A 13,876-nucleotide genomic window follows, 5' to 3' on the forward strand; every position below is an offset into this window, starting at 1 on the left:
CATTAGCTAATTGTTATTTACTAGCTAATCTTAAAATGACTGTTCAGTACAGAAATGAAGCCCAACAATCATGTTTCACAGTCCTGTGGTCTCAGCCTCAGATACTTATCAAATCAAAGCTCATGTAGAAACAAACAAACAAATGAACAAAAGATTTTCTCCTTTATTTCTGTCAAACAAAGCTGTATGAAACGTTTCCAGCTGTTAGTATCATGGTTGCTAGGCAACCTGGGCAGCGCGACGGAGGCTAGACCGTCCCATTTCACAAGCCTCGCACTTCCGGCCTTAGTGGTCTTTGAGTACGCGGCCCTTGTGGACCGTCAAGGCTGCGTACTTTAAGGCTGCAGACCCTGAATTGGGATACAGCCAACATGTCCTGAAGTTCTCCAGAGGCCTGGTAATGAACTAATCACGTGATTCAGGTGTGTTGACCCAGGGTGAGATCTAAAACCTGCAGGGACACCGGCCCTTGTGGACGGGGTTTGGGGACCCCTGGTGTAGCTGACTCCTTAATGTGACTGTTTCACTTAAAGAAATGTTTTTGTTTGATTTTTCTTTTTTATTCATTTCTTATTTATTACTTGGTTTTAAATATAGCTTTTTATACACTTTACAAGTCTGGCTCCTGTGCTCAGATATGTTCACCAGGTCCGTTCTATTATCTGCTTACATTTTTCCCTTTTTCTCTTTTCAGTCTGGACATTTTTGTTCCACATCAAGGAGTATGTATGGGAATCATAGATGCTTGTTTAAACTCACATCTACACATTCAAAAAACAAACAAAAAAAAAAACTCCTACTCAGTCTCTATTACAAACACAATAAATAAAGTGGTTGGCTTAAAAAATATATAAAAATATAAATTTTTACATAAACAAAAACTAAAATATATTCCACAAATGCATCAAAAGCCAAAAACTGAAAACACAGAACAATGTCTACAGTCTTCCATATGTGAGGGACAGATATGTGGGATAATTACACATACACAAGAGTGGACCAAGTAAAGCGCTATACAAATACAGACCATTTACCATATATAAGAGTGAAATAACGTGACAGTATGAAAATGAAAACGTGCAGAGAAGACAGCTTTTTTCACATCTCTTTGTTTTTGCAGTGATTTATGAAAATAATAAAAGCATTGTGGTAGGGAATTTTCTATTTATACTTCCATGAAACACAAACACATTCGATGGATGTATGAAGACTGTACAGTGAGAACTTATCTAGAACAACTGTTAACAGATAAGATCACATTTTAGGGGTAAAGCTAGCACAGCTGGCTTAGAAAAAGGTAAAAGTTCAATTTTTTATGGTGGCTTAACTTAATGTGCATTGTGCAATAAAAAAAAAAAAAAATTTAATTTTTTTTAGGCACTTTTAGCTTTTCAGCTGAAGCTTTATCACAACATACTTAATACATACACTGTAAAAAAAGTCAGTAAAATATACAGCAAAACACCGTCAAATTCCAACGGTAATGGAGCGTAAAACCAAAAACTTCCTTTTACTGTATTAAATAGATTGAATAACCGTTAATTGTGAGACTGGATAAAACTTTGTTTTTTACTGTAATAAAATGTTGAAATTATAAATATTTTCTGTGAAAACAAATAAATATGCATACATTTTACAATTACATATTGTAATGTTGAAAATGTCTGAAAAACTTAGATTTTACGGTATTATTTGAGTAAAACTACATCTTTTGGGGTTGTGCACATTGGAATTCACAGTATAAAGCTGTAGATTTTTAAGCAAACAAAAACATTCATTTTTACAGAAACAAGATGTTAAAAAATAGGGTCCACCGTAATTATACAACCAGTACATACCATTAAAAAAAAGCAAATATCAGCAGTGAAAGACAATAAAACTGATAGTATTTTTTTATTTTAAAATTCAGATACTGATATACAGATTAAAAGTTAGGCCTGCAGTATATCATTGTTAACCTTCTGATAAAAAAAATCAACAGCAAAAGAAGATGTTAAAAATAAAGTTTATGGTTGTGAATAAAATTGATTTCAATAATCTTTTTTAATTATTATTTTAAAACAACTTTATGTTGTTGTGTTTCACGCCATATTATCAGACCACCTTAAGTGGGTCGGCCTTAAATTTTGAATTTGTGTGATCGCTGTTGATTGGTAGCTAAACTGCTGGTAAACTGTGTACAGACGTTTTACGTTCGAATTGCAGAGAAAAAAAATCTGGTAGCAACATTGTGCAGTATGAGAGAACCATTTCACCAAAAAAAGGGGAAGCAAGGCAAGACGTGGCTGCAGCGGTCTGCAGACGTGACTTCTTATCAAATTCGAACCTCCTAAAGAAACAAAGAGCGACGTTACATTGCGGGATGACGTCACCTGAAAATGACCAATAGCGCGGCGCGCTGTGTGCCAACCGCTCTTTTTTCATGCAGGAGACTTAAGTTGGCTTCGCTAACGGACACAGTTTTGAACTCGTATATTAGCGCCATTTATTGCTGCTTGGACCACAGCATCTTCGGAATTTGTAGACATCCTGGCAGCTTACAATTAGTTCGAGGTGAGGTGAGTACATGCGACTTCAAGTTATCTCTGCTATAAAAATCCACCAGCCCAGCGTTTATAGATAATTTTAGCAGTTCGTTTTTTATGAGTGAGGTTGTGAATTTAGTTAGCATTTATGAGTTGAGTTAGCATTACTGTTGCGAGGGAAGCATTGCTCTGGATTAGTTTCTGTATATGGCGTGCTTAATTCGCTAGGGAGGAATTACCAAAGTACATGGAGTTATGTTAACGTGTAATTTCTGTGGTAAGGTAGTTCAGTCATCAAGGGGCTACGTGCTTCATTGTAAACTGCATCGGAATGAGCCACGTTGTTTCTTTCGGTGTATTGAAGCAGGCTGCAAGCAGACATACACCAGGTATGGCGCGTTTAAGGCTCATTTTTACCGAAGACACTCTGCCCCCACCCATGTCACTGGTGTGGTGGTGGTTTCTTCGTTTACATGTGCAATGGCGATGTGTGAACGTCAGTGTCAGAACTCTAAAGAGTTAATAGCTCATCTGAAGAGCCATATTGTGGAAGGACACGTGGTCACTTGTCCAGTAAGAGGATGCACAAATACCTTTAGAGTTAAATCATCTTTTACTGCTCACATGTCACGTAAACACAGAGTTTTCAGACAGCAGCATTGGTGATTTATATAGAGAGTCTGCATGTCAATCATCATCTGTTCCAACCACATCAGATGACTTTGTACCCTTGATTTCCGAGCCTGCTGCACAGTCTATTACACATGAAGATAACATGGAAATGCCCCCTGAATTCTGTGATCTTTTTCTGAGAAACGTTTCACTATTCTACTTAAAATTGCAGGGTCAGTTTCTACTGCCTGCTTCAACCATACAGAACATTGTGGAGGAAATGCAGAACATGCATGAGTTGTGACAGACATGCAGTTTGGGTAAACTTGCATCACTGTTAAAAGATGACACATCATTATCAGAGGAGGACATCAACAAAGTCTGCGAGTCTGTCAAAAGCTATGATCTTTTTTCTGCATGTCATACCGGGCCATTGAGGACAGTGCACTCCAGAGCTCAGATCTTTAAAAAAGCCTTCAACTATGTGGAACCAAAGAAAATATTTTTAGGGAGAGATGAAAACAGAAAAGATGGGTTTGCCTATTATGTGCCTTTAAGAGAGACTTTGAGATGTCTGCTAGAGTCTGATCTGTGGCAGAAATCAGAAGAGCCCTCTACTGAGCCTCCTGCTGATGTTCTGTGTGACATAAGTGATAGTAAGCTGTTTTAAATAAAATGATTTTTTTTGGTCAAAACCCATTGACTTAATTGATTTCTATCCATTAACATCTTACATGAAGTATGGGTACCAAATGGTTCCATTGAAACACAGTGTGCTGTCACAATAATGGTGCTGTTAGTTTGGTACTTACGAAACACTGTATAAAAGTGTAGTATCAAGCAAGATCAGCTTCATATTTTAAGACCAAAGGTACCAATTGGTGTAAATTGACCTTTATTCACATTCTTTTATCAGACATCTTGGAAATGGGGGACAGCATAAGGAGTTCCATTACTAAGGTGCTGCCGGACCCGTCTGCCTCAATCCTTGAAATTGTACTGGAGGCACTACAATCATTAGGAGTGGAGACATCTGAGAAACAAACCAGTAAGTATTATGATTTCATTGCACAATAGCCATGAAAGGCTTTCTGTTTTTTCTATTATGCTTTGGCCAAGGTCCAAAAAGTACAATTAATCTATTGTTTGTGATATTGTTTTACAGCACCAAATATGGAAATTTCAAGCCAGGCCAGCATATCGTCTCCATCTGTTTTAAGGTTTTAAGGGTGGTGGCACAGCTAAGACCCAAGAGTCTCTTTCAAGATTAGTAAAGTAAACAGATTCAAGAAGATATTTTACACATTTCTTTGTCGTCTGTCTCTAAATCTTATTTTGTCTTTATTATGATTAAAAAGGTTTGTTTTGTTCCTGCCCTTTTCAGACACTGAATTTGAGCAGAAACCATAAGGATACTCAAAGGACCTGTGACTCTCAGGAAATGGTGAGATTTCAGGTCATAATCTTTTTTTTTCCATTAAATTAATTTTCCTTTTTCCCTTTACAATATTGCTGTTTTGTTTTTGTAAACAGCATCAAATGAGAGGGACAGATGAAACAGTTTCAAGACAATGGCAGGAAAAACATGCTGAAGATTGAAACAAACCTTGGCTGGAAATATTTGGTATGTGTTTTACCGTAAATCTAATTGTTGAAAAACATTCAGCTACACTGCAACACAGGGAAACTTGATTTGCACTTATTTTGTTACTTTAATTTCTTGTCTCATTATTTTTGTCAGTTATTATTGTTTATGGTGTATGCCCTTCTTGTTTTCTTTCTGAATGCAGAAGGTATCTAGCCAGTCCACAATGAAAGCTTCGTTGCACCCCATGAGTCTTCTGGCAGAAATGATGGCGGCTGTATTCTTTGGTTTCTCTAAACATCACACCCTGCCTGTTTATACGAGGCTCTTCAATTAAGTCTGCACCCAAAGATTCAATGAGAGGTAAGCAGTGGTATTATTCAAGTTTTGCCAAAGAAAGATGGACAGGAGACACTAATCTTAATCAGCCGAGCTCAGGTTCATGTCCAGGTGAGCAGTTTCATACGCTATAAAATGTAGATTGAATGATAGGTCTCATCACCATGCATTCAGCCATTAACTTCAAGTTCTATGATAAATCAATACGAAACTTAAATACGTTTTCCAACAAATTATGATTGTGATTAGGGCTGCGTTGTCTATGTATCACTTTTACATAAGTAGATTTAAAGTATAACTATTGCCAAAACGCAACCTGGGTTGTTTTTTTTTTTTTTTTTTACTGTATCGATTTTGATGTGCTCAAATTTATGCCCCGACCCCCTAGTATTCCCATTCACTGGCTATTGACCACAAAACAAAATCACGGTCAATCTCAAAAACGGCTTGTTTGTCGTAATTATGCTTTTAGATATATGTTTGTCTCGTTTACAGTTAAAAAAAAAAAAAAAAAAAAAAAAAAAACCAGCCCAGGTTGCATTTTGACAATAGCTATCCTTTAAGAACTGTATATTTTACACTTAAGAAATCATTTATCATTAGATCTGTTTTTGGCAGCACGTTTTCTTCATTTCTGTGCATTTTGCTCAAGCACTGATCAAACTTTGTCCATTTTTTTTGCTGCAGAGGGGATCCTGCCAGTCCAAAGTGAACTCCTGATGGACATTGAAGTACTCCTGCAGAGCTTGTATCTTCAACACCATGCGCATTAGAAACTCCACCGAGTCCTTTCCTTCACCAAGGCAGGACCCAGTGACTCATTACTGTTGATAGGTCAGGGGCAGGTAATATTTTGTTTCATGTTTATTCATTCCTCCATGGATTACCAGCCATATATATGGACACATGCTGTATTCTCAAGATCTATGCTGTTTTGTAGGAATAGAGAAAATGATATGTTTAGTCTGTTTTCAAATGGTATGTCAAATTTTCTCATTGTTTATCAGTAATATTCTCTACCTTGGTTGTATATGAGCATCTTTAGATTTTTCTATATTTAGCGGTTGCAAATGTAAAATGTACGGTAAACCATTTATGTTCCTCATATTGTACTGTATTTTTAGCGGTAAAATACCGGCAGCTGTGGTTGCCAGGAATTTACCGTAAAATGTATCTGGTCAAAATAAAATGCTGTAATTTGTTATACAATTTCACTGTGTTTTTTACTGTCAAAGGTTTTAATAAGGTTTAACATATTTCTGTTATTTTTACAGTTATTTACAATAATAGGGTCTATCCTATTACTGTTAAATTAACAACAAATTACTGTAAATATTATTATATTATAACTTTTTTTTTACTGCAAATATCTGTAAAAAGCTATGGAAAGTTGCATTTTTTACATTAAATTGCTGTATAATTGACAAATATATTTGGTTTTTTCTATCATGATTTTGGTAAAATAATACGTTGTCTACCTTAAAAATTAGGGTTACAAAACCAGTATACCGTATTGTCTTTTACAGATTCCACATTTTTTACACGGTATATTCCTGGCAACCACAGCTGCCGGTATTTTACCGTAAATTTGACAGATTTTTTTTTTACAGTGTACAAGGAATAGAAAAAAAGCCACCAAACCTTTTCCCAAATATGCACACATGAACATAGGCAATTAGTCCATTAGCCATAAAAACGTAACTTTTTTCTTTTGCAGTCACACTAAATATAGTAGTCTGCACAGTGGAACACTTTAACACACAGAGACACACACATGTATATATATATATATATATATATATATATATATATATATGTTTACTGACTACATGCATAATGTGTGTCTTTGTGTTTAAAATTATTCTAAATATGACAAAAAACCAACTCGTTATTGTTCGTTTTAAAACAGATTTTCTGCAGTGCACTTCTTCTGGTATGACCTTGGTCACTTAAAACCAGCACAGCAGTAAAACATTTTGCATGAGGTGGACAGAAAACCATCTTGATGTGCGACTGCAGGGCAGTTACATGAACAGGCATGCTGCGGCTTGTTTGGTCCCACTCTTCTTCACATTGGAAGCTTATCCACCTTTGGGCGCAGAGGCCTTCACAGACCACCTTTACTTCACCTGGACTGTGTAAGTCCAGATCTGTGTAAGGCAGATCCTCGTATCCAGATTTATCCAGATTCTCAGCAGCTCAGAACTTCTAATGGTGTGTTCTATTTGGGCAAGGGCTTTAAATTATGGTGTTTTCAGGTGAATTTATGATGATGGAACTCTCGGGCGTCTGTATGACAAAGAGAAAGAGAAAAGCACTTAGTCAAGTGTGTGCTTGACTGGCGAAACGCATGGCTGATAATTTTTAATGGAGGTTTCTGTGGCAGAGTGACTGTAGTCAGCTCTTATCAGTCCCAAAGATCTGACTGAGTAGTCCATATCTTTGGGTAAGCTTTCAAATGGAGCATCCTGGGCTGTGTATTTGAACTGTGATCTTTTCCCAAAACCTGAGTAGTTTTCTTGCTTAGACCTCCATGTATCAGACAATACAATAGAGATAGAGGTAGTCAGTAAGTGAAAGTACATTTAAAATAAAAAGTCCAAAAGACATGCTTCAAACAAAATGACTGCGTTGAAAGTCTTTTTCACACCGTGATTTCTTTGGACTGTTATAAAAGCATACATCTTTTATAACTTTATGAAAACAAGTATTTGGTGCACAAGTTTGAATTTATTTTGGACTTTCTCTAATCCACACTGTGTCAGAATTATACATGCATGCTCCAATATATAGATCAGCCACCCTTATTAATATTAATGTAAATGTCCTTTAGCCACATCAACCAGGTGCTTTTCATAGCCAAGAACGGTCTTATGGCTGGATATCTGAACCCTCTCCTTGACCAAACTGGTAGAGAGTCATTCGTCTCAAATTCTGTAGAATTTTAGCTTTAAATATCACACATACTTTACATACTACATACTGACATTTTCAGTGGCCTTTCTTGCCGTCAAAATAAACCTGGATCTGTAATTTGGGACATTTAAAAAAATGTCTGCGTGCTTGCTAGTTGAAAATATGAAAAAAAAAAAAAGATATTTAAACAGACACTAGTAAAAAAAAAAAAAGTAAAAGTCAGCTTGTGATCATCTCTGATCAACAGCCTTATTAAATGCAGAGTAGTTTGGGCCCATTAGCAGGATTCATCATGTCATCACTTAAAGACCAGTTACAATAGAAACAGAGGTGAGAGTCAAGTTACAAAAAAAAAAAAAAGCCAGTTAAAATGAATGTGAAGTCCAAAAGACACGCATCAAACAAAATGTCTGTGTTGTGTCATGTGGCCTAAATCTTTTTTCACATCGTTGGCAAAGATGTTGTGGAAATTTGGGGACTCCTGCAGAAACCCATATTTGAACAGACTCAATAGAAAGACTTGCAAAAGTCAGCTGGTGATAATTTCTGAATGGTGTATTGCTGAATTTCACAATAATGCAAAATAAAACAGGTAGATTATTTTTCAACATGAAATTGTTAGTCACAAAAAATAAGAAAATGCTACTTTTGTCTAACGTTTTTTAATCAGCTCCTCACAAAGGAAACTTAACCCAGTGATCTGTGCGTTCTTCCCAGCTGAGAGAAGTCCAGTATCGAGCACATAAGCAGACACAGGGTTTTTTTGTTGTTTTTACCTACAGTTGTTGGAAAAATAGATTTTTGTAGTTACAGCTGGACCTCTGCTGACAAAAGAAAAAAAAAAAAAGCCCACTTAGTGGGGACAAATATCAAATCAGTCAAGGCTGTGTTTCCATTCGGGTCTTGTCTGGTCTCATCAGTCAAGGAAACCACATGTTTGAAACGTTAAGTCTTTTAAAGGCACCGTTTATGAAAATAGTAGTACAGTAAAAATTACCGTTAATAAAATGGAACCCTTTTCAACATCCCTGGGAAATGTGTTTTGCTAAAAAGAGAAGAAAATAATACTGTTAAAGCAAAAACACGCTGACCAGGGTTTAACACAAAGTTGACTCTCTACAAATGTTAAGAAACAGATAAATCACTTCTGTTGTTCTTATTACTGAAATGTAATATCTAAGTAAGACTATCAAATAACTGCAAGTTTAGTTGTATCCTAATCCTCTGTGCTTCAGTTACAGTGAGTTAGCATCCACATTCTACAAAAATACCTGCATCTCTGTCATTCTTACTTCTTCCCTCAAGTTTGGAATCTGAAGCAGAAATGAAACAGAAGCCATGGTCAATGTTCATTTCCGCATCAATGTGACAAATTTGTGCTATTACATAAAAGGTTTAACACTCTGTCATACTCATGTTCTCACAGAAACTGATACAAATCAAAAATCTACGTGTAAAACTCTCAAGTTCCCTCGCTTGCGTGTGACTTTCAACTTGCAAGTACAAATTCGTTTAAGCCGATTGGTCTTTGGATTGTTAAATTTGTGGTTGCCATGACAATCAGAAATCAGATGGGTTTGGCTTACTCAGCTTTACTGAGCTTCAGGTCCTGGAAGGGTGATACAGTTTGAAGCTGGAGGATCTCTATATGAATATCCCATGAGGCTCATACAAGCTAGGTCCCTTAACTTTCGGTAGCTGTTGGAAAGATAAAGTTGTGCTATACCAGTCAGAAATACCATTATTACTTTAGTATTACATTAACACAAAGTCAGGGCTGACCCGGGACCTTTGCTGTGAGTCACACGGTGCAGCATAAAGGCCCTTTTACAACGGATACAGCATGCGCTGCACTCATCGCTAACTAAGAGTGAAGGATCCAACATTTGTTGCGCTGGCCGCTGTCGTTTTTTTGCAGCAACTCTTCGTGTACTAGATGCGCCTGCTCCTTGTCGTTTCAAAACATGTACCTCTCTTACTTTATATCCTCTACAAGAATTTGTGTTGTATTATGTTGAAATGTTCAATAAAACATGTATCGCTCATTCATAATGAAGAAAGTTTTGTAACTGTCCCGACTAGTGAGGAGTCTGTTGTTTCCACAGCACTGCTCTCCCCCTGAAGTATAAACACATAAACCTGTGACTCAAAAAATGTACCGAACTCAGACACGCACAAAATGCTTTCCTTCGTGATGATGAAGGAAAACACTGGCACATGAAAGGGCATTTACCCTTCAAGGGCCTGAGGCTAAGTAAAGCCCACCCATCTGTTATCTGATTGGATTGTTAAATTTGTTACATGACATTGACCAATCTGCTGAAAGGAACCGGGTCAAACTTCATAACTGCAAGTTGAAAGTCACACACAGCCTTGAGAGCAGAGTTTTACACATAGTTTTTTGCTTTGTATCTGTAGCCAGACCTCAACAAAAATATTTGTAACTTGTGTAAATAGTTTTTACAAACTCATAAATTCTCATCTATCACAAACATAAAATTTTCAGATATTTTGGTTTACAAAGTACTCAGTCCACAACTACACATTGTGATTTACAAGTACAAAATATTTATGACCACAATGTGAGCCCATATGTGTCTGGGTACATGCTGCTACGCCATTCTTTAAGCCACATGTATCACACACACGGCCCAGGGCCCAGAATCAGTCTGGCAAAGACTCTAACCGGAGTCTTCAATCATTTTGTTTTTCAGTTGGGGTTTTTTGTTTTTTGTTTTTTTAAACAGGAAATGTTGGTAAATTTATGGAATTATCCTCTTTTAACTGGAATTTTACACATTTATTTATTTTTATCAGCATTTGCTGTCCTGCTTTATTGTATTAAATTAAATGTGTAGTTGAACATCCTTACATCCCTGCATTAAGCAACATTCACATCTGAGCTGCCACTCACCTGCTGAATCTGGTTACGCATGTACAGATAAATTGCCATGGGGACAATGATGTTCGTCGTGATAAGAACTCCTATTAAAATCTTTTGGATGTCACTTCCTGTTTGAGAAGAAGTTGAACATGTATTAATTTTCAAAGTAACACTCCCTTGATAACACATATTTATGCATGAATAAAGTTTTTAAAGTGCATGAACTATTAATTTTTGTCTTGTTTTCTATAGTGTGGCCAATCTGTAAGATTCACACATTTAATAAATATCGTACATGCTATATGGTTGTTTTAAAACAATTATGTTGAATTCTGTATTTGTTTTATCAGTTTTTGGAACCTGAAAAAGAAAATGAGGACTTGGGCTCTTTTGGAATGTCGGTACTTCAACAAACTTGTCAATATACATTTTACTGAAGCAAAGAATAAATAAACAAACAAAAAACACAAGCTTACCCGTTTCTTTTTCTGAACCTATGAAAAAACAGGAAAGACTGTATGAGAACATCTGCAAAATAAACGTGTGTCGAGAGTATTGCGGTTTGTTTCTTTCAGTACATAGCTTGTTATAGAATGTTAATTATAATGCCAGTGCAATCTTGTTAATATATATAATTGTATCAACCCAAATAAACACTAAAATATTAATAAACAATAAAAATGAACTAAAACTATACAAGTACAACTGCAAATTAAAGTAACTCTTAATTTCAGTATCAAAAGTATATTCAAAAAACTTACATATTCCTCCCTGTGAACCTATGGGAGAAAGGAAAGACTATGAGTACAATCGCAAGGAACAGTTTTTAATCAGAGTACAACATCAAGTTAGTTAAACTGATCTGTTCAGCTGTAAGTACCAGAGGGGGGATGTTGATCAGTTTCATCTGCTTTAGTGTTAATGAAATTGACGACTGGTGCACTACAAGGGCAGCAATGAGAGATAATGGTTTCACATGTGGGGGACACTTTTCCCTTCTCATCTTTTCTTACTGTTTGTTCACTAGTTTTGCATTTGGCTGCTGGTAGCATGAGGCGATATGGATACAGAGGTTGCACAGGCAGTTCATCTCATCCAGGATACGTGTTATTGTCAGAAGGTTTGCTGTGTCCCAGCACAATCTCAAGAGCATGGAGGAGAATCCGGGAGATAGGTTGTTACTCTAGAAGAGCTGGACAGGGACAGAGAAGATCCTTAACTCATCAGCAGGGCAGGTATCGGCTTCTTTGTGCCAGGAAGAACAAGATGAGCACTGCCAGAGCTACAAAATGACCTCCAGCAGGTCACTGGTGTGAATGTCTCTGACCACAAAATCAGGAACAGACTTCATGAGGGTGGCTTGAAGTTCTCTAGTGGGCACTGTGCTCACTGGCCGACACTCCGGAGACTAATCATCATTTCCTCCTATAACATCTCACATCATTAGATGTTTCCAGGTCCAAACTTCTCTTCAGCTGCCAAACTCAAACAAATACTGCGGGCTTCACTGAGAGTTAAAATCTGTCTAAATTATTTCATCTTCAATATAATGATCAGTGTGGCTGCTCTACTAGATGTAACAATAAAGTTTAACATCCAGGCATCCCTTAAAAACAGGATTTATGAAGTTTAACAGAGTTAGAAGTTAGCAGGGAGTTAGGGTTAGGGTAGATGGTTAGTTTCCATCTAAAGATGATACACCATGTTCTTACTGAGGGATTTTTGAAAAATTAAAATGTACAGCTCTGCTGTCGCTTCAGACATACATAAAGACAGTAAAATAAACAGCAGTAAAGTTTGTAGGGTTACTGAAGTTAGCTCTGTAGCCAGCCACCGTTATATGCCAGCAAGCCTATGGATAGCATAATATAAACACATTACCACAGTAATGCTGGAGGATGAACAATCCCCCCCCCCCAATAAAAGTGAAAAAAACAAAACAAAACATCGGGTCCCTGATCCCAATCACATAACAGAAAAAAGATGAAAGACGACCAAACTTCAGCCAGGAGAATACCTGATATAATCTATCCACAATACGAGGTTAGTCATTAATATACTGCTGCATGGTTTTGGATATAATATAATTCCTGATCCTCAGCTGCCATTAAGGTTTCAAAAATGGAGCTTTAAAACATGCTGCAGATGAATAGTTGTAATAAAACCTCAGAGGCCAACAGTGATTACTGACTATTTTTCAAGGCCTGTTAAAAAGAAAATAGTCTTGTTGAACACTGTGTAGTTTGCACCCAGAACCTGGACCGGGACTTGAACACAAAAGCGAATCTAAGTCCCTACCCTCACCTACAGTCATGAGCTTTGGATTGTGACTGGAAGATCGAGACTCCGAATACAAGCAGTGGTAATGAGCTTGCTCCAAAGGTGGCTGGCCTATCAGATTAGACTCTCTACTCGTCCATGTGGAGAGTTTTTCAGAATCATTGTTAAACTTAGGTTATTTATTTGAACTAAAACTATTACAATATATTTTCCATGACACATCAAATAAAGTTCTATTAACGTAACTTACAACTCTTCCGATGTGAATTCACCAGGAATGATGCTGCTGTTGTACTTGTTGTTGACGATGTTGTTGATGGTGTTGTTGTTTTTGTTGTTGATGCTGTGCTTGGGTTTTTTGTTGTTACTTCAATGGCTGGTGTTGCTTCGATGGCTGGTGCTGTTGATGGTGTTGCTTCGATGGTTGGTGTTGTTGGCAGTTGTGTTGATGGTGTTGCTTCGATGGCTGGTGCTGTTGGTGGTGTTGCTTCAATGGTTGGTGTTGTTGGCAGTGGTGGTGATGGTGTTGCTTCAATGGTTGGTGCTGTTGATGGTGTTGCTTCAATGGCTGGTGCTGTTGATGGTGTTGCTTCAATGGTTGGTGCTGTTGATGGTGTTGCTTCAATGGTTCAAATCAAATCAAATCAAATCACTTTTATTGTCACATCACATGTGCAGGTACATTGGTACAGCACATGTGAGTGAAATTCTTGTGTGCGAGCTTCACAAGCAACA

At 37.0% G+C, this 13,876-nt stretch overlaps 1 protein-coding gene across 4 annotated transcripts in view; it reads right to left on the bottom strand.

Moving 5' to 3' along the window:
* Positions 1-544: 544 nt before the first annotated feature.
* The window catches only part of LOC120736872 (mucin-2-like), a 31,870-nt gene continuing 18,538 nt past the window's right edge, over positions 545-13,876 (bottom strand). For 3 of the 4 annotated variants that reach the window (XM_040037231.1, XM_040037233.1, XM_040037232.1), the window contains exons 10-16: positions 13,392-13,771; positions 11,623-11,640; positions 11,338-11,355; positions 10,892-10,989; positions 9,249-9,290; positions 8,975-9,022; positions 545-7,350 (exon numbers count right to left, since the gene is read on the bottom strand). In XM_040037231.1, the coding sequence (XP_039893165.1) occupies positions 7,300-7,350; positions 8,975-9,022; positions 9,249-9,290; positions 10,892-10,989; positions 11,338-11,355; positions 11,623-11,640; positions 13,392-13,771 (655 nt within the window). In that variant the 3' untranslated portion in view covers positions 545-7,299. The remainder of the gene's footprint in view (positions 7,351-8,974; positions 9,023-9,248; positions 9,291-10,891; positions 10,990-11,337; positions 11,356-11,622; positions 11,641-13,391; positions 13,772-13,876) is intronic. The other variant, XM_040037234.1, reaches the window with a different exon arrangement.

This window comes from Simochromis diagramma, unplaced genomic scaffold (genome assembly GCF_900408965.1).
Source record: "Simochromis diagramma unplaced genomic scaffold, fSimDia1.1 OVJJ01000516.1, whole genome shotgun sequence".
Classification (NCBI taxonomy): Eukaryota; Metazoa; Chordata; class Actinopteri; order Cichliformes; family Cichlidae; genus Simochromis; species Simochromis diagramma.